The sequence below is a fragment of the Cynocephalus volans genome, chromosome 9, assembly GCF_027409185.1.
Source record: "Cynocephalus volans isolate mCynVol1 chromosome 9, mCynVol1.pri, whole genome shotgun sequence".
In the NCBI taxonomy this organism is placed as follows: domain Eukaryota; kingdom Metazoa; phylum Chordata; class Mammalia; order Dermoptera; family Cynocephalidae; genus Cynocephalus; species Cynocephalus volans.
This window is the reverse complement of record NC_084468.1, coordinates 99,282,850-99,306,480: the sequence shown is the minus strand read 5'-3', so window position 1 is coordinate 99,306,480 and position 23,631 is coordinate 99,282,850. Positions and strand designations below refer to the sequence as shown.

The 23,631-nt window shown below is 35.8% G+C and overlaps 1 protein-coding gene across 10 annotated transcripts in view; it reads left to right on the top strand.

Moving 5' to 3' along the window:
• The window catches only part of CAMK2D (calcium/calmodulin dependent protein kinase II delta), a 290,657-nt gene that overhangs the window by 212,833 nt on the left and 54,193 nt on the right, over positions 1-23,631 (top strand). For all 10 annotated transcript variants that reach the window (XM_063107301.1, XM_063107302.1, XM_063107299.1 and 7 more), the window contains exons 7-8: positions 5,992-6,094; positions 12,424-12,507. In XM_063107301.1, the coding sequence (XP_062963371.1) occupies positions 5,992-6,094; positions 12,424-12,507 (187 nt within the window). The remainder of the gene's footprint in view (positions 1-5,991; positions 6,095-12,423; positions 12,508-23,631) is intronic.

The following is a 23,631-nucleotide window of genomic DNA, read 5'->3' as shown; positions in this document are numbered from 1 at the left end:
TGTACAATAGACTGGTATATAAAGTAAAAATTTCCAGTTTAGAAAATCAGTAAGGTGGCATTAGCCACAGCCTTTGGAAAATGAAACCCAGAGAAGTATGAAATGCATTTGCCACATTTAATTTAGGCCACATCAAGACAATCATTTTGGGGTGCTTAAAAATAGATTGTTTATAAGGCGCAGAGTGCTGTAAGTTGGTGTTGGGTATTTGGGAACTGGTGGTTTAAAGTTCAAGGATGAAAAAGGGAGAACGAACATTCATCAAACATTTCTTGAGCAGATACTAAGGCACTGTCCTAGCTGCGGGCATATATTACAAAGCAAAACAGGAGCAGACCGTGTTCATGGAAGCCTACAGGGCACTAAATTTAAAATCATTTTTAAATATGCATAAAATTTATTGGTGATGTTCCTCCCAGAAAGGAGGAAGTACGTCAGACAAGTACTGCATACAGAAAAATATTAGGTCAAAGAGAGGCTGTAGTAACGAGACAATTCTTGGTGTCACAAGAAATAAAGGACAATCAGTTCAGATGTGTTCTCTCATTTAAGAACTAGGGGAATGCAATTTCTGTGAATCATTTGATAGAAGTAAATAAAAGGGGACTGTTAAATAGCTATGCTTTTTCAAATAACTATATTTCACAACAATGTAGTCAGATTTCTTCAGTTCAAATATATCAGAAATGGTTACCAAACTACTTCATGAACAGCATTCTGGACAGGATGCTTCATACACAAAACTAAATCTTTTAGCAATAAATCAACACCCTGTGAATCGCCTCAGCAGAGAATTCTGTCTTTCCTATTAGCATCCCTTTGGAAGGACTTTATTTAATGGAAAATAATTAGATGGATGAATGGGTGGATGGATGGATGGATAGATGGATATGAGATAGGTAGGTAGGTATGTAGGTATGTAGGTAGATAGATATTTTTATGAAGAGAATAATTTTGGAGACTTTTGGGGGATTTTTAAGACTTGCATAGGAATAAATTAAATTTATGACCATAGTAAAAGGGAATTCATTTTCTGGGAGGAAAAATGAGAGGCATTCAGTAAATCTTTGTAATCATGGGTAGTGAATTCTACATTTTGAATAATTATAAAATCACAAGTACTTTTTCCAGAATCATGCTTAGATAAAAGTTTAAAGAATATGTTATTTGCCTATATCTAGGTTTTAGAAACAAACTGTGTACATGATAATTTCAATGATTTATTTAGTCACTTGAGTGTTTCTTTATTGAGTGCCTAGTGTGTGTCAGGCAGTGAGAAAGAGTAGGTAATTGACACGGTCACACTGCAGTTACACTGTGGTTCTTTCAGTCTACCCCACAGTGTGTGCTAATAATGCAGAAGTCAAGAAACAGGAATGTAATACAGAGTGATTCTTATGAACTTGCTCATATCTGAGGGTACTTCAAAATGTTCGTGGAAAAAATAGAATTAAAAGATAACATGAATCTTTCCATGAATGTTTTGAAGTACCCTCGTATGCATGGCAATAGAAATAGTGCTTCCTAATTGCAAACGTACAGCACATGTATCAGCTAGTAACTCCCTGTGCTAAGTACATGAACTCAGGCATTCGTTCCATGTAAAAATAAAAGCTAAAATCACAAACAAGTGAAGTTGACATTCAGGCTTCTCAGTTCATGCAAAACTTCATTTAGTTTATTTATAGGAGTTTTGTTCACGCCTTTTTTAGCAAAGGAAATGTGACTGAAAACACACCAAAGCAGAGAGTGGTTAACTTCCTGCTGAAATATTGAGATTTTCCAACAAAGGAAAAAAATTTGAAAAGGTAGTTTTCACTCCTTAAAAAATAATACCTAAGGGAATGTAAGAGTCAGATTATATGGAATAATAAAATTAATAACTTGCTATTTCTGTAATATTCAAAAAGAAAAAAGCATAAAAAGAAGTAAAAGACACATGATTTCATGTATATATTTTTAATGGTTAAGTCTTATCTACTATGTAATTATCACAAATGTGCCCATGATCATTGCCTTTGCCTAATCAATTCCTTAATAAAGATCATGCAAATTGGAGAAGCAAGATTAAAACTAGGTCTTTTTCATAAGTTTTCCATGTGTTTTATTTGGATATGATTGGTAAATTTTTTTAAGTACTTCAATTCTTCTAAAAGTATCTGCTGAATGAAATACCTTTTGGAACAGAATCTTTTTATACAATCAAAGGTGTTTCCTCAGTATCTTCTTTAAAAGCACGGAATTAGGAAATCTGGCTTCAAGTCCTGTCTTCATCTTTTTGGACCTCCCTAACTCATTTAAAAACTGAAGGATTTGCATTATTTTATCTCCCAAGTTTCTTCTAGTTCTAAAAGTGATTCCACAACTTGCCAAAGTACTTTGAAATATTTGAGCAGTTTCAAGAAAATCTTAAATCATATTGAAAGAAGTTGCCATTGTGTCCATATGGAAGTACAAAACAAAACTTGCAAGCAGTTGCTGCTCATTACAGCTGATGTGCTATAAATGGTTGTTGACACTGAGACCAGATGTCATGGAAAATCCTGCATCATTAGGAAGCAATGGGGTGGGGAAGGACCCTATGTGTTAGAATGTCAGTAGAATCTATTTAAAAACCAACTTTAAAACTGATTCATTGTAAGAATTTGGAGATAATTCAATATATAAAGACAAACATAATAGATCACATTTAAGTTGGCTTAATACAGACATTATGAACATTTGTTACAAATACTAAATATTCCACATTAGCCACACTGAACATTGGTGTTGGGGCCGGGGGGCAGAGTTCTGCATGTTGAAATGTCCAGCTGCACTGGAATGCAATAGCTAATCACTAATGTATATATTGTCCCTACAGAGGACAGCACACCATAGATAATGGTATGAGTTAGAAGCCTTATAATGTTCATCTGAAAAATGAAGGAACTAACTAATTAGCTCCAAGAGTCTGTGAGTTGCCCAGGTCCACACAGCTAATAAGAGATAGGGCCAGGACATGAACTTAGATCTTTACATTCTTTCTAGATCATCATGCTTTCCATTTCTCTCATGATACTATGCTCCATGGTCAACTATAGCTCCACTGGTAGTCCTGTGATTCTGATCTCACCTGACTAGTTTGTTGAGTGGTGGAAGAGTAGCAGATATGCACGTAGTGATGTAAGAAAGAGCCACTGATTAAGTGAGAGATTCTACTCTCTCAGCTTTGGTAGAATATAACCACAAATTATCCTCCTTTGTGGAGACATTCGGAATTTGAACTAATCTACTTGCCAATGAACTTTTGTAGTACTATACTGTATATTTTTAAGTTGGAGGCTATAGTGAGTCAAGAAAATCAGAGTAAATATGCCTGTCCTGGTTAAAATGTTGCTTTAGAAATTCTTGGTGATTAAGCCTCCCACACCCTTGCAGAACATAACAGGATTATTGTGACTGATAATATTCGAAAGGGTTATATGGAAGTTGAATTTGTGTGATATTTTTAATGTCTCATTGGAGCGAGTCATTTAAAAGCAGTCTTGTGATGAACCATTAAAAAGCAAATCCTTTAATAAAGGCAATAATCATCCTAATTTTTCATTTCATAATTCTGTATTTTAGATATGCCTAAAAGATATACATAAATGAGAAGCCATTTCAGTGCTATTAATTTTTAAATCTATGCAATCACCTTGAAATAGCCCTGCCTTTTCCTGTACATAACTGCAGCTGAACAGTCTTCATGGGTATAAGGTGAAACACTGATCCAGATGGATTTATTATTTTCCTGGATGATTCATAAGGCCCTCCAGTGAGATCTTCTAGGTTATCTCTAGTTATGAATGTTTGCCCTAGTCATTCAGAGGTCATGCATGCTAAAACTCTAAGGCTTTCCATTCTTCTGAATTGGCAGATACTTGGTGTTTAAGGACATAATGCACACAGCACTGCCCAGAAGCTTTTCAATTTATTGAAAAAAGTAGAAACACATTAAATTTTTTTAAAGTTTATTCACTAAGGACACAGGCATTTGCTCAATAAACTTCAATACCACTTAAGAGTCCTAAAATGGCTGTGTTTTCTAAAATGAATGAATGAGTCTGTGGTTGACAAATTAAGACAGATGTATATTAGCAGAGATCTCTGGACATCTCAACACTTAGAATGTGAAAGTCACAAAGAAATAGAATCCACTGTTGCTTATGGTTTGATGTGGTTTTTCCAAGTTATTAAATCCATAAATTAATAATCATAAATCACTTCTTGATTAAATTAGAAATGCATGAATGTAGTAGACCATAAATTTTAGTTGTGAAAACAGAATGTCAAATATAAATAATTTAACATAATTACATACTATAGTATATTGATATATAACCAGAGTTCCAAATAATTTTAAATGTTAGGTTTTACTCAAAGTTATTTCAGCATGGAGATCTTTCATATTCTTGAGACTTCTTCATCCCAAACTCCAAATTAAATTATGTATTTAGTGTTGAGGTAGTTCAAAAACCCTGTCAGCCCTAAATTACAAATTCTCACATTTACCAATTGTCATAATAGTGATGAATCTGATGGCAGTGAGCAGCAATAGCCTGAAGAACTTGATTAAAACTTACTTGCTCACACTCTGATTTCTTGTAGATTTAACCTAATTTCTTCTAGTTCTGGTTATGGGTCTTTGCTAATTTGCATGGCTGGCTTAACTAATAAATTAAATACTGGTTTAGGCTGTGTTTACACAAGGTCAAAACAATCAACAGAATTGACTAATTCATTAACAATTTGATGAAAAATTAAGAAATTACTTATTTGCTAACATATAAATAAAACCAATTTGATTGACTGAATATTTAATTTTTCAAACAATCGTTTTGGCACTTGTAGAGTCCATTGTTTCCCAGCTTTTTTCAGTCTGAGACACATCTCTAAATTCACTAGTTCTTATTCCAGGATAGGAATACTTTGAATCATTCTACTGTGTGTATAACAATCTAGCCATTATATTCTTCCGGATAACTGGGGATATACAAACTTGGCTATGTATATTAATCATCCTCCTTTTCCTGACTGTCTTCTCCCTTAATTTCTTAAAATCCACAAAGGGAGTCCAGGGTAATTCAAAACTTTGTCCTGGTGCTTATTTTCAAAGGACCAATGTGTCTTGATGCACTGGTTGGGAAACAGTGGTATAGACACAGCCTTATTCCAAGACCAAGTTATCAGCCCTTGAGAAATGATAAATACCCAAGAAAATAAAAATGTATCTTTCTCATGGTATTCTGAAATGTAAGAATAAGTATATAAGTAATGCTTTGAATCACACTTTGAAGAAATGTAAATTATGTTAAAAAACACTGGCTTATAAAGAAAGAAAGCTAAGTATAACATTTGGCAAATAGTATACTCTTTCTGCCTTTAAGAATAAACAGATTCTTAAAGACAGTAACTTTAATACATAATTCAAAGTCTCCAAAATTTGTGCAGAAATTGTTTGGAAACATTAAGAAATCAAAATCACTACATTTGGGTCCAAACCCATGAAGTCAACTAGGATTTAATTTGCACAGTTTCATTTGCCAAATGTCTGTAGATTGGTCCAACTCATGTTAACGTCTTGCCAAGTTTCCTTCTGCTGGAAATGTCTGTGCTCTGTTAGGCTTCTAAGTCAATGTCTGTGGCCAAGTCTGGACCTCGAGAGGTCCTTGGAAACATGTGAGCAGGTCAAGACAGGTGCTTTCATTCGTTTGATCTCTCCCCAAGTATATTCTCTCTCCTACCCAGTAATCTGTCCAGTGCATTTATGCATCTGTCTGAAGCCTGCACACATGGTAATTAATAATCATTTTCTAACCATATTTTCCCTGGGATTTAGGATGGCAGTCTCCGGGAGAGATGACAGTGCATGACTTTTTTCTTCCTAATGTTGTAAAATGTTGTTAGTTTTGAATAGTCACTTAAAATAGGTTCTCACTTCTGTCTCTCTTTTTTTCTTTCTAAATAAAGCCTGAGAATTTACTTTTAGCTAGCAAATCCAAGGGAGCAGCTGTGAAACTGGCAGACTTTGGCTTAGCCATAGAAGTTCAAGGAGACCAACAGGCATGGTTTGGTGAGTAGGGCTTCTCTCCTTCATGCTACCTGTGGTCCTCTGGTTCCTAATCCCACTTCCTAGCCAAAGTAAAATAGAAATGTTCAAATGTTCATCCTAACAACAATCTGATTAATTTAAAATTTTAAGATATGGGACCTTTATAAGCTCTTAATTTTACTGACATTGAAGGGTATATAATTTAGAAATAATTTATGGGAAAATATTAATGACAGAGCATTTGGACTTTTTTCTTAAAGGATGTTGAGAAAATTGATCCTGTACTAAAAATGAACAGGAGGATTGCAATAGTCAAAAAGTACTTTTTTGAGAGAAAGTTGATTGTTCACATACAACCTCACGATGTCAAAAACTGCTATGTAAATAGTAAGATACTCAGTAAATACAAACTATTTTATGTATTTTGTGATTAGTGAATTAAAGATTTTTTAAAAATATTATAAAACATATATTTATGTGTCTGTGTTTCATGTTAATTATCTTCTATTACTTCAATGTGTCAGTTTCCTCTCTAAAATTCTGATAATTTTGAAATTTCTGTATAAAAAAATTTCTGTTTCTTTACAGTTAATGAAGAAATTTAAATTATAGCTTTTCTAACCCGGCTATGGATTGTTTCAATAATCAGCCTAAATAGATTATTTTACTGATGGACTTTCTTATGCCTCTCTAGCTGCCATTTTCCAGTATTAACCTATTTTTTCATGTGAAATTCTAAGATATACTCTCTTCCCAAGCTTCAGTCTTATTTCTCTTGTGACTTCCAATATGTTGAGGCTAATTTTTTAAAATGCCCTTCACTTCTGATTTTTTTTTCCTCTGAACAACAACAACAAACAGAAAGAGGACTCAAAAAGTACTTACTTCTTTTGTTTTATGTGCAAATACTTCTCTGTATCCTTAACATACCCATGTTCTAAGATGTTCACATAGCTCCCGAAATTCAACATATCTCTCTAATCTGCCCCAGCTAGTTAATGGGAGTAGATGGTGTAATTCAGGACCTCATTTTCTGCTGCCTATTCTGTTTCAGTAGTCCTGACTGTTGTCCTTATCAGCAATCCCTCCTAAGTTAATACCTCCTTTTACATTAAGTGTCTCCATACTTCCCTCCACCCAGATAAATTTAATACTTCCAATTTGTCATTTGGTTTGTCATATTTTGACATTTGTTGAATAAGCTTGTTTCAGTTAACTGTAAACTGAAAGAGGGTAGAACCTAGAATAAGTTCTATAAATTGGAGATTCAGCTATATCCCTGTATCTTGGGAAAGAGTACAGTTGACACAGATAAAGAATCCATAGTAAGAGGAGTTAGGGGTTTATTAGGAAGTAGTGAGGCTTTCACAGACATGAGCAGAGCAAATTACTGGAGGTCCTGACCCTCAACAAGCTGAGGCTTGTTAAATGGCAAATAGTTATATGTCAATAACTATTTAACATGCAGGGTAACAGGGTGGGAGTACCTTAACATAGCATGTAAGAGGTGCTCTGGGACTACGTAAAGGAAGTATGAAATTCTTCCTCTGGGGAAAGGATCAATAATGTGTTAACACCTATGTTTGCCTAAGGGATCAATGGGAGTTTGTTCCACTCACATGCAAGGAGATGAAGATATTGGGACAGAGAGATCAGAACATGCAAAGGCTCAGAGCATGAAACAATTTTTTTTCTGTTTCAGAAATAACAGGAAATTTGATATAACTAAAGTATATAGTATACTGGGATGAATGATAGTTAATGATATGAGAAAGGATTTGATGTCTTTTTGTAGGGTTTAGCTTTAACTTAGAGGTTTCAGGGATCTAGTGGAAAATATTTAGTGGAGAGGGGCATAACTGGGTTAAAATTATATAAGGATGATTTCAGTTGTGGTAGAAGATGGTTTAAGGACAGTTAACCTGAAAGCAAGGACCCAGTTAGGCTAATGTAATCATTCAATTTATTCATGGTAGCTTGAAATAGGGAATATATAGGAGTAACCAAGTTCCAGATAATAACAGAGGAGACAAGGACTCTGAACTTGAAGATAATGTGTTTAGAAAAAACAACAGTTCCAGACACTGGGTTCAAAGTCGTATCTAGGGCAAAGCAAGACCCCAGTTCATGAGATACTTGGGGTATGAGGCAGGATACCAAAATAGGGACTTAAGCCCAGTGATATAATTGCCAGAACTGGGTTTATGGTGATAACTGGATGTCAGGAATAAGACAAGAGACTTTATTAACAGAGCTGAGGCTCAAGATTATCATCAGCATCTTCGCTTGATGATTAGAAGAGTGTTGGAATACAGTTCCTTAAATCTCTCCTGTTTTTGAACTCGATGTTTTATCTCCTTTGCTAGATCACATGCAGTTTCAGGGCAGAACTATGTATAGTGGAAAAGATTATACTTTTTGAATTAGAATACCTGAACTTCTATCCTGGTTCTGATTCTTAATAGCCGTATGACATTGAGCAAGTCAGTTTAACTCTGTGAAGTCACTATCCTCTTAGTAAACGGGAATAACAAACACAGGGCTATGGTGAGACTAAGTGAAGTGGTCTATAGGAACATGACTGGGCTATAAAAGATGTTCAGAAGGTTTTCAGAATCATCTCAGTATGAAACATAATGTCACAGGTCTGTGTATTCAGTGAAAGTTGTTTAGTGAATCAATGAGTGGAGGACTGAGTATCAGGTTAGTGAAAGCAAAAGCATGCAAATAAAAGTACACACATTTTCAAATTGTGATAATTCATTTCTAAAAGCGAGCTGTTCCCAGAGAAACAATGATAGATCAACAGTAAACGTTACACTTCTTCATATGGCTTGGTGCTATTAACAGTTAAGTTCTTGTTAAGGTACCTGTTAGAGTAATGACTTTTAGAAAAAAGGTGCAACTTAAGTTCTAAGGAAATTCAGCATTTCAGAAGTATGGAAAAACAGTTTCTAAGCTTAAGAGAATATGTGTTGTTTTTTTTTTTTTTTCTTTTTTCAAGTACTACATTTCTTTTGGGTGTACTGCCAGACATTTTTTAGGTATTAGGAATAAAGGCATGTTATAATATGCCTTATTTTGATATTTATTAATTACTATCTGTTATCATAGCCTCATATATTTAACTAATTCTATCTTTTTAAAATGTAATATCAGTGTTTAGAGGGGTAGAGCCCTTGTTATTTTAATAAGAAAGGAGGAGAACACTTTCTTCATTATGTGTAATTCCAGAACTTCAGGCTTTTGCATATTTTATTTTAATAAATATATAAGGTCTATTACAAATAAGAAAAATATATATAATATATATACAAAATAATATATGATACAAGCCATTATAGAAGCTATTTATCATTTTCTCTTTTTTCTCTCATTTTCACATCAAAATATGTTTGGTTTTTTCCCATTCACTTCTCACTTCCTCGCCTTGCTCTATTTGAATACCAGCCAAAAATGCTAGCGGTAACACCCTATGTCATTACACTTGTTAAGATGGCTAGAAAAATTACTAAAGAGCAGTATCCAAATATACCTTGTTTCTCCTATGGAGCTGGAAATGCTATTTTCAATATATTTCTGGCATTTTGTTGCTGTTGGAAAAAAATAATAATAAAGGATAACTAGCAGGATCTTGCTTCATGAAGAATTGCTTTGCTTCGTTGCTGTTATGTCTCTTTTTAAAAAATATTAAGGTTCTTTTAATGGCAATGTGTTGCAGTGGATACATTTCCAACAGTAAGTAATTCTGTTTTCTCTTTTTTTTATCTGATATTCCTATTGGTTTTTCCGAGTAAGAAACATGTGCTATTCCTAAAGAAGGCAATCTCCTCTCATTAATTTCCCTGTTGTTAGCATATGTGATGATAATCCTAAATTCTTATGAGTTTAATCTCCCACTGTGAAAGGCCTTATCTATTTTATCCCCAGTATTTCTGTATTCATGAGGTTACATTGTACAGTACATTGTGTCCTAGCGTTCATGTACTTTAGATATATGCCTCAATATTCTTAGGGGTAAGGACACCACTCACTATTCAAATGATAGTTGTATTAACTAAGAATGAGTGTGATGGTATTCTCTTAGCATTTTAGTCTTCAGAAGAAATTAATAATAATTTACATTTAAAATGATTTTTTTTCATTTCTTACTTACATAGGAACTTACTTTCCTATCTTCCCTAGAGGGAATATTGTTGATATTTTCTGCTCTTAGCATGTATTCCAAGTTATTTGAGACATACATTAAAGTTTGCTAATTTTAGATTGGAGAGTATAGATTGTATATAAAAGAGTGATTGAAATTCAAAGTGAGAAAGGATTACTTGAGAACTTGTAGGTAGCTAAGAAGAGCTCTAAGATGGAAATCATTTAGAACCACCCTCTGTCAGAGAAAACATAGAAAAATTGAAGATTCAAAGAACAGAGAAAGTAGCATCAAAAGTGAGAATGAGCAGTTCATTTTCAAAGACGTTAAAGAGATAGGTCAGGTTCTCAGAAGGAGAATGAAATCATGTCGGTTGAACAAGGGAACTAGAAGATAAAGGATCTGAAAGTGCACGATAAGGATGTTGGATTTAATGTGGACTTTGGCATCAGTTTCTCATTGGATTCTCTTTATCTGTGTCTCAACTCTGGAGGAGTTGGAGAGGGGTAATGGGAACGGAGAAGGGCAGGTATGGCATACCAGAAGCACTGGGAAGCTCTTTAAAACTATCAGGCCCAGGGCCGACCCCGTGGAGCACTCGGGAGAGTGCGGCGCTGGGAGCGCAGCAGCGCTCCCGCCGCGGGTTCGGATCCTATATAAGGATGGCCGGTGTGCTCACTGGCTGAGCGCGGTGCGGCCGGTCACAAAAATGACAAAAAAAAAAAAAAAAAAAACTATCAGGCCCATCCCTTCCTTGGCATTAACTGACTCCACATTACAACTTTAGGTAATCCTTAAACTTTAGGCAGTGGAACCACCATTATTGCTCAATAATTCTTTTCATCTCACAACTAACAATCGAACATTTCTTTCAAGTAGAGGTGGATTATATATGGTCCACGTAAAGCTTAAACAACACCATACGAATATTTTCTTGGAGTCCCTTCTCACTGTCCACCCCATGTTAAAAAAAAAAAGTCCAAAATCCTTCACATAATTTTCATATCTAATTTTGTTCGGAGAAGTAAACATGCTATTGTGCATATTCTTGTTTTCATATCTCTTCGCATATTGCTTGTACTTAATAAGCATAAATTTATTACAGAAGTGAGAAAAAAAATGTTTCTTTCTTGGGCACTTTATGCTTTGTGCCCCAGTAAATATACAATATGCTTCATCAGTGATTTGTGGTTGGACGAATTCCTGATTTATATCCTTTTAAAGTGATTTTTCTAGTTTTTATTTGTGCTTTAAAAAAAGAAAAAAAAAATTTCCAAATGAGGATAGTTAATTTTGGTATTTTTAAAGTAAATATTTTTATTTGAAAAGCTATTATTTTCAGAAATAAGAAATATTTTACTCTAGATTCTAGCTCTAAATTGTTATTTAAGTCTACCTTATTGAATTCTACATTAATTTATATAATATGGAGCTTTCTTTTGCTATCTAGTTTCTCTTACCCACATCTTCTTCTTAAGTTGAAAGTGTAGTTGATCCTTATTCAACAGTGAGTCATCGGAATATTCCTGAGTCTTCTCTGTAGTTGCCAGTTACAAGTACACACTGATTATTTATTAGTACACAGTGAGCTCTTTGATATATTTTGGGCTTATTTCTTCTCCTGCTGAGTTCTTCAGTTACTTTGAGTCCAGTCTCCACCTCCACTGCCCCACCCCCCAATAGACTATCTCACTTTCAAAAATAGTTACTGAAAATTTGCTTTAAATTTGCCTGTAGGATCTGTGTTTTGGGTCCTTATATTTTGTAAACAAATACTTCTCATAAAGTTATTTAGGTATCATGATAACCATCATCTTTTACAAGGTTCTAGCCCTATCTTCAATTTGTTCCTTATTTCTTCTCAGGTTTAGTTTTAACTACCTCATAAGTGAGTGACCATAACAGCTGCTAATCAGAAGTGACCTTAAGTGTACACAGTGACTATGCAGCATGATGGATGGATTTCCATATCTGAAAAAAGATGCATTTTTTCAAATAAGCTACATGGCAGGACAGACTAGTGTCAATATTGCTATAGAGAAAAACTATGAGATTTTTTTTAGTATTTGAGAGCTTTGTTTTATTTTTGACAAACATATTATCAGATGAAGAAGCACCCTCCCCTAAATTTTTTTTCTTACTTTCCCATTTCATATTGATTTTGCCAAGTCAACTATGACTCTTTAACATCTGTTTTCCCTAGGTTTTGCTGGCACACCTGGATATCTTTCTCCAGAAGTTTTACGTAAAGATCCTTATGGAAAGCCAGTGGATATGTGGGCATGTGGTAAGGAATCATATTTTGAAGCAAATTTTGTAATACACCAATGTTTTTGTCTATTCAGGCTACTACAACAAGCTGTCATTTTGTTGTGGCTTAAACAACAAAAATTTATTTCTCACAGTTCCAGAGGCTGGGAAGTGCAAGATCAAAGCACTGGCAGATTCGGTGCCTGGTGAGGGTTCACTTCCCAGTTCGTAGGTGGCCATGTTCTCTGTGTCCTCGCATGGCAGAAGATGTGAGGGAGCTCTTTGGGATCTCTTTTCTAAGGGCGCTAATCCCACTCATGAGGCCTCCACCTTACCAAAGCCTGCACCTCCTAATAGCATCTCTTTGGGGGTTAGGATTTCAACATAGGAATTGGGGGAAGATACAAACATTCAGTCTATAGCAACGGGTATTGCTGTAGTTAAAATTAGTATCTTTTAAATTTGAAGTAGATGCTCTCAAGTGATCAACTTAGAGCAGATCTCAAATTTTAGCCTACAAAATCACATGGAGAGCTGGTTAAAGCACAGATTGCTGTGTTACTGATTCAGTAGTTCTGGGCTGGGAATATTTACATTTTTAAGAAGTTCTCAAGTGATGCTAATACTACTGGTCTCAGGAACACTTTGAGAATAGGGATATGGAGCATCCCCTGTAGTGGTTCTGTATTTATGCTACTAGCCTCTCAACTGGTTCAACCACCCCGTCCAACAAATACCGTGTTTCCAAAGATGCTTGGCAGGGATTAAGAGTGAAATAGTGTGTCTTAGAAAATAATGAAATTGAGTATCCCATGGGGACTGAACTCTGATTTAGGCCTCTATCAACCAACTCTAATAAAAGAAAGTATCCTGTAAATGCCCAATGACATATAATGGAAGGGATTTCCACCACAGTTTTTGTAATGGAATTTCAATGCCTCAACCTACAAACATACTCATGTACTTCAATTACGTGAAAGACTGAAATAAAGGGGATACTACAGGATGCTCTGAAATATTTCTCTGCTAGGGTTATCAACGTAAACTAGTCCTCTAGGTTCCTGACACTGTGTCACTGCTACCAGTCTATAAATAGATGTTTTATTACCATTGTTTGGCTTTATTGGCTTTAGTGTACTACAGACAGATTCCACTGCCTTGGTGTTTTTAGTAAGCCTGGAAGGAGTTGCTAAACTTTATTTGATTCTGAAAATAACTTTATAGATTTGATTTTAGTTAGAAAAGTAAATAAATTCATCATCACTACTTCATAATGATAGATTATCCCATACTGACTCTTGTCAGTATCTCTCTAGCATTAACAACTTGGTGTTTGAAATTAAATTAATTGAATCTTGGATTTTCAGAGTTACTTCCACATGTAGGAAGGCAGTTATGACTAGTTACAGTCAGCAGTTATTATGACTGTGTTTGTCGTCACAACACCTGCTGTCAAGTCTTTTCTTTGCACCTTCTAACCCTGTCTCTTTAATAACTATGTTGATTTCTTTACCTATAAAACAGGAATATATTGCCCTCATCAAATTGTAAGAGGGTCAAATATAGTTCAATTTAAAGAAAGGCATTTTGTAGTCTGTAAAAGCGATTCAAAATGCAAATAGCCATTATTATTCTGAAAGAATGGAATGCCACCTAATCAAAGGGTAAGGTCTTAGGCTTGTCCCAAGCCTGTCTTCTTCTTGCCTACCTGAAAGTATCTTTTAAGAATGAATTCTAAAATGTCTTTGAGTTAGAGCACTGTCGTAAATAAAATGTGTTTGATCAAATCTGAATGTGAATGGCAGATTGTTCAACTATTTCACTTGCAATAAATTAGCTTCCATGATAGATGTGTTTCTGCTGATGTACTTAAAAAGCAGCAAAGAGGGGCCTGAAAGTCAAGCAGATACAGATGGGTTCTGTGGAGGATAGAATCGTATTTTTATGTTGGAAGTACTAGCCAGAGCAATCAGAGAAGAGAAGGAAATAAAGGGCATCCAGATGGGAAAGGATGAAGTCAAGCTTTCCCTTTTTGTAGATGATATGATCCTACATATTGAACAGCCTAAAGCTTCTATAAAAAAACTCCTAGAGTTGATAAATGATTTCAGCAAAGTTGCAGGATACAAAATCAACACACAAAAATCAGTAGCATTTCTATATTCCAATAGTGGACATGCAGAAAAAGAAATCAAGAAAGCTAGCCCATTTACAATAGCTACCAAAAAAATAAAATACTTAGGAATACAGCTGATGAAGGATGTGAAAAATCTTATGCAGAGAACTACAAACTACTGTTGAGAGAAATTAAGGAGGACACAAGAAGATGGAAAGATATTCTATGCTCTTGGATTGGAAGAATTAACATTGTGAAAATGTCCATATTACCCAAAGTGATGTACAGATTCAATGCAATCCCCATCAAAACTCCAAAGACATTTTTCTCAGAGATGGAAAAAGCTATCCAGGCATTTATACAGAAAAACAAAAGACCATGCATAGCTGAAGCAATCCTGAGAAAGAAAATAAGGCTGGAGGCATAACACTACTTGACTTTAAACTATATTACAAAGCTATAATAACCCAAAACAGCAGGGTACTGGCATAAAAACAGACACACGGATCAATGGAATAGAGTAGAGAACCCAGAAATCAATCCATACACCTACAGCCATCTGATCTTTGACAAAGGCAGCAAATCTACCTACTGGGGAAGAGACTGCCTTTTCAACAAGTGGTGCTGGAAAAACTGGATACTCATATGTAGGAGAATGAAACTAGACCTGTACCTTTCACCATATACCAAAATCAACTCAAAAGGATTAAAGAATTAAATATATATCCTGAAACAATGAAACTCCTTAAAGAAAACGTAGGGGAAACACTCCAGGAAGTAGTAGTTGGTACAGAATTCATGAATAGGACCCAAAAAGTACAGGCAACTAAAGGTAAAATGAACAAGTCGGATTATATCAAACTAAAAAGCTTCTGCACAGCAAAAGAAACAATCAACAGAGTAAAAAAACAACCAACAGAGTGGGGAATATTTGCAAAATATGCATCTGACAAAGGATCAATATCTGGAATATACAAGGAACTCAAACAACTTTACAGCAAAAAAACATGTAACCCAATTTAAGAAATGGGCACAGGAGCTGAATAGGCATTTCTCAAAGGAAGATATATGAATGGCCAACAGACACATGAAAAAATGCTCAATGTCACTCAGCATTCAGGAAATACAAATCAAAACCACACTGAGATACCATCTCAATCCAGTTAGGATGGCTAATATCCAAAAGACTGAGAATGATAAGTGCTGGAGAGGTTGCAGAGAAAAAGGAACTCTCATCCACTGTTGGTGGGGCTGCAAAATAGTGCAGCCTTTATGGAAAATGATATGGAGGTTCCTCAGACAATCACAGATAGGTCTACCATATGACCCAGCAATTCCATTGCTGGGCATATACCCAGAGGAATGGAAATCATCAAGTCAAAGGTATACCTGTACTCCAATGTTTATTGCAGCTCTATTTACAATAGCCAAGAGCTGGAACCAGCCCAAATGTCCATCATCTGATGAGTGGATAAGGAAACTGTGGTACATCTACACAATGGAATACTACTCTGTGGGGCCAGGGACAGAGCCACCTTTCACTTTGCTGTATTCTGTTCTTAGCTTTGCTTTTGTCACACAATTTTCTGCAAAGAGCCAAATTCCTTTGTGATAAGCGATATCTCAGTTAGAGCATATGTTTGCTGCCAGCTCTCATTTTCTTTAGAGACCATGTGCCTCTTTTAGTTGTGAGCCTAGAAATGCACTTGGAATCACACAGCTAACTATGGCAATGTCTTAGGTTTTCTAATATCACGTAGTTGGGGGAAATGACCACTGCTGGGAACATCATAATGAATTACTGATACATTTCTGGGGCACTGCTGGCTGTTTGGCATTATTGTTTTACCACTTTATTACATATCACTTCACTCAGGTGACATGAAAGTTACATTAAATTTACTTTATTTGTAAGGTAATGTACCCTTGCTCACCAAAGTAATATACACATTATTTGGTTGCTTTTAGGTTATGGCTTATCTTGAGGGAAACTCTTTCAACCATCCATCAACACTAGCTCTTGCCAATAGTCTTCTATGTGAATTAAGCTACAAGCAAAGTGACACATAGCCTTGGTATAATGACTAAAAGAAGTCTGTACATTATTTTTATTAGAAGCATGTAATTATCTGCACACAGAAAATCTCAAATACTTACCACTATTACCTTGCTTTTGTGATCTCACACGGAGTGTGGTATGACCTATATTCAGTCTTTGAAAGCAACTAGTCCATTACTGGAAAGTAAATAATAGATATTAATGAAATAAGATCATAGCCCTGTGGTTTGCCGTTAACAGCAGTAAATCGATTTTGATGGATTTCTTGTATATAGCTGCTTCCATAATTCTCTAAAGGGATGAGCAAGTATTTTTTTTTTTAACTGATTATACATGTCTGTGGGGTACCATGTTGAATATCAGTACCTGTGTGCAATATGTGATGCTCAATTCAGGATAGTTAATATATTCAGCTTTACACACTGTAATTATTTTTGTGGCCCTTTACTACTTTTTCACTAACTCCCCTCCCCCTATCCCTTTCCCACCTCTGGTGGACTCAGTTCTGTTTTCTCCTTTTGAAAGTTCAACTAATTATTGTGATTGTTACATCTTTCTTTTTTTGTTTACTTTGTTAGCTTCCACTTATGAATGAGGACATGAGGTATTTCTGTTTCTGTACCTGGCTTATTTCACTTAACATAAGCTTTCTCTAAGTTCATCCATGTTTCTGCAAATAGCAAAATTTCATTCTTTTTTATGGCAGAGTAGTATTCCATTTTTTTATATATTCCACATCTTCCTATCCAGTTGTCCATTGATGGACATTTAGGTTGGTTCCAACACTTGGCTATTGGAAATAAAGCAGCAATAAACATACGAGGGCAGGTATCCCTTCAACATGGTGATTTCCACTGCTTTGAGTATATACCCAGCAGTGGGATTGATGGATCGTATGGCAGTCCTATCTGTAGTAGTTTGAGGAAACTTCGTACCATTTTCCATGATGGCTACACTAATTTACATTCCCACCAACAGTGTAGGAGGGTTCCTCTTTCTCTGCATCCTTACCAGCATTTGTTATTCTGTCTTTTTTTTAAAAAACTTTTATTTTGTCGATATACATTGTGGTTGATTATTGTTGGCCCTTACCAAAACCTCCCTCCCTCCTCCCTCTCCTCCCTCCCCCGCAACAATGTCCTTTCTGTTTACTTGTCATATCAACTTCAAGTAATTGTAGTTGTTATATCTTCTTCCCCCCCCCGTTTTTTTTTGGTGTGTGTGTATGTGAATTTATATATTAATTTTTAGCTCCCACCAATAAGTGAGAACATGTGGTATTTCTCTTTCTGTGCCTGACTCGTTTCACTTAATATAATTCTCTCAAGGTCCATCCATGTTGTTGCAAATGTCAGTATTTCATTCGTTTTTATAACAGAGTAGTATTCCATTGTGTAGATATACCACATTTTCCGTATCCACTCATCCGATGATGGACATTTGGGCTGGTTCCAACTCTTGGCTATTGTAAAGAGTGCTGCAATGAACATTGGGGAACAGGTATACCTTTGACTTGATGATTTCCATTCCTCTGGGTATATTCCCAGCAGTGGGATAGCTGGGTCATAGGGTTCCTCTTTCTCTGCATCCTTACCAGCATTTGTTATTCTGTCTTTTTGATAATAGCCAGTCTAACTGGGAAGGGATGATAACTCAATGTAGTTTTGATTTGCATTTCCTTGATGCTTAGTGACATTGAACATTTTTTCATATGTCTGTTGGCCATTTGTATATCTTCCTTTGAGAAATGCCTATTCAGCTCCTCTGCCCATTTTTCAATCGGGTTACTTGTTTTTTTTACTCTAAGTTGTTTGAGTTCCTTGTATATTCTGGATATTAATCCCTTGTTTAGATGCATACTTTTAACAGAGCTCTTTTAGTTTAAATAAATAGATAGATAAATGAATAAATAAATGAAAACTAGAAACATCCCTCTCCCCCCGCCCACACATACATATATGTTATCTTACTACTTCTCTACTTTATATAGATACCACTCTGAGCAGTTTTGAGTGATAATAAATTAGTGGCTATCACAGAATATACCATGATTTTGTACAAACCTTTGGAATATTTTGGAATACGTTTCTTCTTTTCTTGCATGATGAATTTAAGTTCATCAGTTTTGTGATTTCTAGGGCTCAGCCTTATCTTACTTCAGCTGGGATAGGTCAGTGTCAGACACTTTTATTATTTTGAAATCCCAAGCCTACTGGGCAATTTGTTTCTATTACCAGTTTTGTAATTACCTTACACTGGGCCCTCATCGGTATGCCTCAAAACTAGAAGGCTTTATGATCCATAACCCCAACAGTGTTCAATCCATGGGTCCTTACTCTAGTCATAGTCTTTACCAACAATGTCCTCTTACTCTGAACTTATATACTGTCTTAAATCTCTCTAGATTTAGTACATGTGGTTTTTCTAACTTGTTTTACACACTGTGAACCACAGATCACGTGCTTCAGAGTGACCTGAAGTACTTAGCAAAAATGCAGCTTCCTGGGATCTACCCCAGAATCATTGAATAAGATTCTCTGGGGTCATATAATCCAGCAATTCTACTTCTTCTGGGTATATATCCAAAAGAACTGAAAGCAGGGTCTTGAAGAAATATTTGCACACCTTTGTTCATACCAGCACTATTCACATTGACCAAGAGGTAGAAATGTCCATCCAAATGAAAGGATTAAACAAAATGTTGTATGTACAATGTACATACAAAGGACTATTATGCAGCCTTAAAAAGGAAAGAAACCTTGTCACGTGCTATAGCATGGATGAACTCCAAGGACATTATGCTAAGCAAAATAAGCCAGTTGAAAAAGTACAAATACTATATGATTTCACTCAAATGAAGTATCTAAAATAGTCATATTAACAGGAACAGAAAGTAGAAAGGTGGTTACAAGGACTGTAGGGAGGGCAGAGGAGAAGTTATTGTTTAGTGGGTATAGAGTTTCAGTGTTGCAAGATGAAAAAGTTCTGGAGATCTGTTTCACAACAATATAAATGTACTTAACACTTCTGAACTGTGCACTTCAAAATGTCCATTTATTTTACGTACAACTTAATGTTATGTGTTTAAATTTAAGGTTAAATATTTTTTTGCCACAATTTAAAATAATTATCTGCAGTGGAGCTCAGGAATTTGCATTTTAACAAGCTTGCTAGGTGGTTTTGATGTACACCAAGGTTAAATAGCACTACCCTAGCTTGTTGCAAATTCCTTTAGGGCAGCAGTTTTTAGTATTCTTGCACAATATGGCAGAGGTTGCAAACAGGTGGTGTCTTAGTTAGTTCAAGCTGCTATAACAGAATACCATAGATTGGGTGGCTTATAAACAACAGAAATTTATTTCTCACAGTCCTCAGTGCTGGAAGTCTGAGATCAGGGTGCCAGCATGGTCGGAGTTCTGGTGAGGACCTTCTTCAGAGTACGACTGCAAACTTCTTGTATTTTCTTATGATAGTAGAGAGCTAGCTAGCTCTCTGGCCTGTTTTTATAAAGGCACTAATCCCATTCATGAAGGATCCACCCTCATGAGCTAATTATCTCCCAAAGGCCCCACCTTCAAATAGGGGTTCAACATATGAATTTTGGGGGGATGCATTCAGTCCATTGCAGGTGGTCCACAGATGCCATGGGCAAACTTTTAGACCTTTTATTTTGGAAGGTGTTGACATTTATCATTTATCTTTATAATTTATCATCAGGAGATTTCTATAAAAATGATTAGTTTCTGACTTCTCTAAAGTGATCAAAATAACAGACAATATGATGCTTTTTTTCTTATTTAGCAACTGTACCTTTCAGACAGATGGACACAGCTGTTCCCCTAGTTACCACCCAACACCTTGCACAGGGTAGGCACAGACATTCATCTGCTTGGTGCCAAAGACCTGTCAGTTTGCCACCCTACTTTATTGCACAGAAAAATGACTGAAAAATGACTTCCTATCTTGCCGGCATTGACCTTCTAGCTGTTTATTCTACCCATCATTGGCCCTTTAGGTCACAGAGTGTTAGTTGAGCACTTTCACAATTTCATTTGGATGGTGTGGTAGTCGGTTTCTGTTGCTTTTAACAGAATATCTGAAACTGGGTACTGTATAAAGAAATGTAATTTATTTCTTACAGTTTCGGAGGCTGGGAAATCCAAAATCCAGGGAATACATCTGGTGAGGGTCTTGTTCTTAGTGGTGACATTACAGCAATGCAGGGTGTCACATGGCACATGGCTTGAGTGAGAGAAACTCCTCATTTGCTGTCCTTATTAGGCCATCATAACCATGCCCATGACCACCATTAAACCATCAATGAATTAATCCATTCACTGTGGCATGGCTCTCACAATCTAATCACCTCTTAAAAGCTCCACCTTTCAATGACCATAACAGGGTTTTCCACCCTCTTAACACTGTCACAGTGGGGATTAAGTTTCAACATGAGCTTTGGGGAGACATATCCAGACTATACCAGATGGTTATTTTCTGCTTAGATATCACAGTAAGGTCAGAAAGAGCCATACTTATCACTCATATAGTTAATTGTACATTTCCAAACTCCACATGTGCTTTGCATGTAATCTCATAGTGTACCCCTTTATTTACTGAGAGTATTAAGTGGATATCTTGAGTAGATTGTTTCATTAACTTCCAAATAACTTCTCAGAGTTTTTCAACTTCCTTTCTTCATCTCTCCTTTCATAAGAACAGCCTTTAGAATATTTAATCATTAGTGTAATCATAGGTTTCATCATTTTTCTAACATTAGCTTTTATTAAAATCAGTTTTGAATATTTTTGATAATGTAGTCTTTCTCCCAATCAGTAATCACTGCTTCTCAAAACTCTTATTAATCAAACATCTCTAGCATCTCTCGAGCACAAATATATACATAAGATAATGAAAACTGGTTTTAGCATCTATTTTTAAATGTTACACGGAACTGACTGTGTCAAACATAGTTTTTTAACTTTTTATTATGGAAAATTTGAAGCATACAGAAGGAAAGAATAGTATAATGAACTGATTGATGGCTAATCTTATTTTACCTAACACCCCCCCCCCCCCCCCCCACAGCAAGAGAAAAGCAAGCTGGAGAAGTCAGAGGAATGGCAGCCCTTCCTCTGGGATAATGAGCTAGAAAAGAAACAAAGACTTTTTTTTTTTTCAAATTTTATTTTGTCAATATACAATGTGGTTGATTATTGTGGCCCATTACCGAAACCTCCCTCCCTCCTCCCTCTCCCCCTTCCCTCCCAACAATGTCCTTTCTGTTCACTTGTCATATCAACTTCAAGGAATTGTAATTGTTATGTCTTCTTCCCTCCCCCCGCCCCGGTTTTTTTCTTGTGTATATATTTATTTATTTTTAGCTCCCACAAATAAGTGAGAACATGTGATATTTCTCTTTCTGTGCCTGACTTGTTTCACTTAATATAATTCTAGGTCCATCCATGTCATTGCAAATGGCAGTATTCCATTCTTTTTTATAGCTGAGTAGTATTCCATTGTGTATATATAGCACATTTTCCATATCCACTCATCTGATGATGGAAATGTGGGCTGGTTCCAACTCTTAGCTATTGTAAAGAGGGCTGTGATGAACATTGGGGAACAGGTATAACTTCAGCATGATGATTTCCATTCCTCTGGGTATATTCCCAGCAGTGGGATACCTGGATCATATGGTAGATCTATCTGCAATTGTTTGAGGAACCTCCATACCATTTTCCATAGAGGCTGCACCATTTTGCAGTCCCACCAACAATGTATGAGAGTTCCTTTTTCTCCGCAACCTCGCCAGCATTTATCGTTCAGAGTCTTTTGGATATTAGCCATCCTAACTGGAGTGAGATGGTATCTCAATGTGGTTTTGATTTGCATTTCCCGAATGCTGAGTGATGTTGAGAATTTTTTCATATGTCTGTTGGCCATTCGTATATCTTCCTTTGAGAAATGCCTGTTCAGCTCTTTTGCCCATTTTTTAATTGCGTTGCTTGTTTTTTTCTTGTAAAGTTGTTTCAGTTCCTTGTATATTCTGCATAATAATCCTTTGTCAGATGTATATTTTGCAAATATTTTCTTCCACTCTGTTGGTTATCTTTTAACTCTGTTAATTGTTTCTTTTGCTGTGCAGAAGCTTTTTAGTTTGATATAATCCCATTTGTTTATTTTTCCTTTGGTTGCCTGTGCTTTGGGCATTATATTCATGAAGTCTGTGTCCAGTCCTACTTCCTGAAGTGTTTCTCCTATGTTTTCTTTAAGAAGTTTTATTGTTTCAGGGTCTATATTTAATTCTTTAATCCATTTTGAGTTGATTTTAGTATATGGTGAAAGGTATGGGTCTAGTTTCATTCTCCTGCATATTGATATCCATTTATCCCAGTGCCATTTGCTGAAGAGGTATTCTCTTCCCCAGTGTATAGGCTTGATGCCTTTGTCAAAGATCAGATGGCTGTAGGTGTGTTGGTTGATTTCTGGATTCTCTATTCTATTCCATTGATCAGTGTGTCTGTTTTTATGCCAGTACCATGCTGTTTGGGTTATTATAGCTTTGTAGTATAGTTTAAAGTCAGGTAGTGCTATGGTATGGTTATCTCTATAGATGCTGAAAAAGCATTTGATAAAATTCAACAGTCATTCATGACAAAGACCCTCTATAAGTTAGGTATAGATCGAAACTATCTCAACATAATTAAAGCCATATATGATAAACCCACTGCCAATATCATCATGAATGGGGAAAGGCTGAAAGCTTTTCCTTTAAGAACAGGAACTAGACAAGGATGCCCACTCTCACCACTCCTATTCAACATAGTGTTGGAATTACTAGCCAGAGCAATCAGAGAAGAGAAGGAAATAAAGGGCATCCAGATTGGAAAAGATGAAGTCAAACTGTCCCTGTTTGCAGATGACGTGATCCTATATATGAAACAGCATAAAGCCTCTATAAAAAAAAATCTTGGAGTTGATAAATG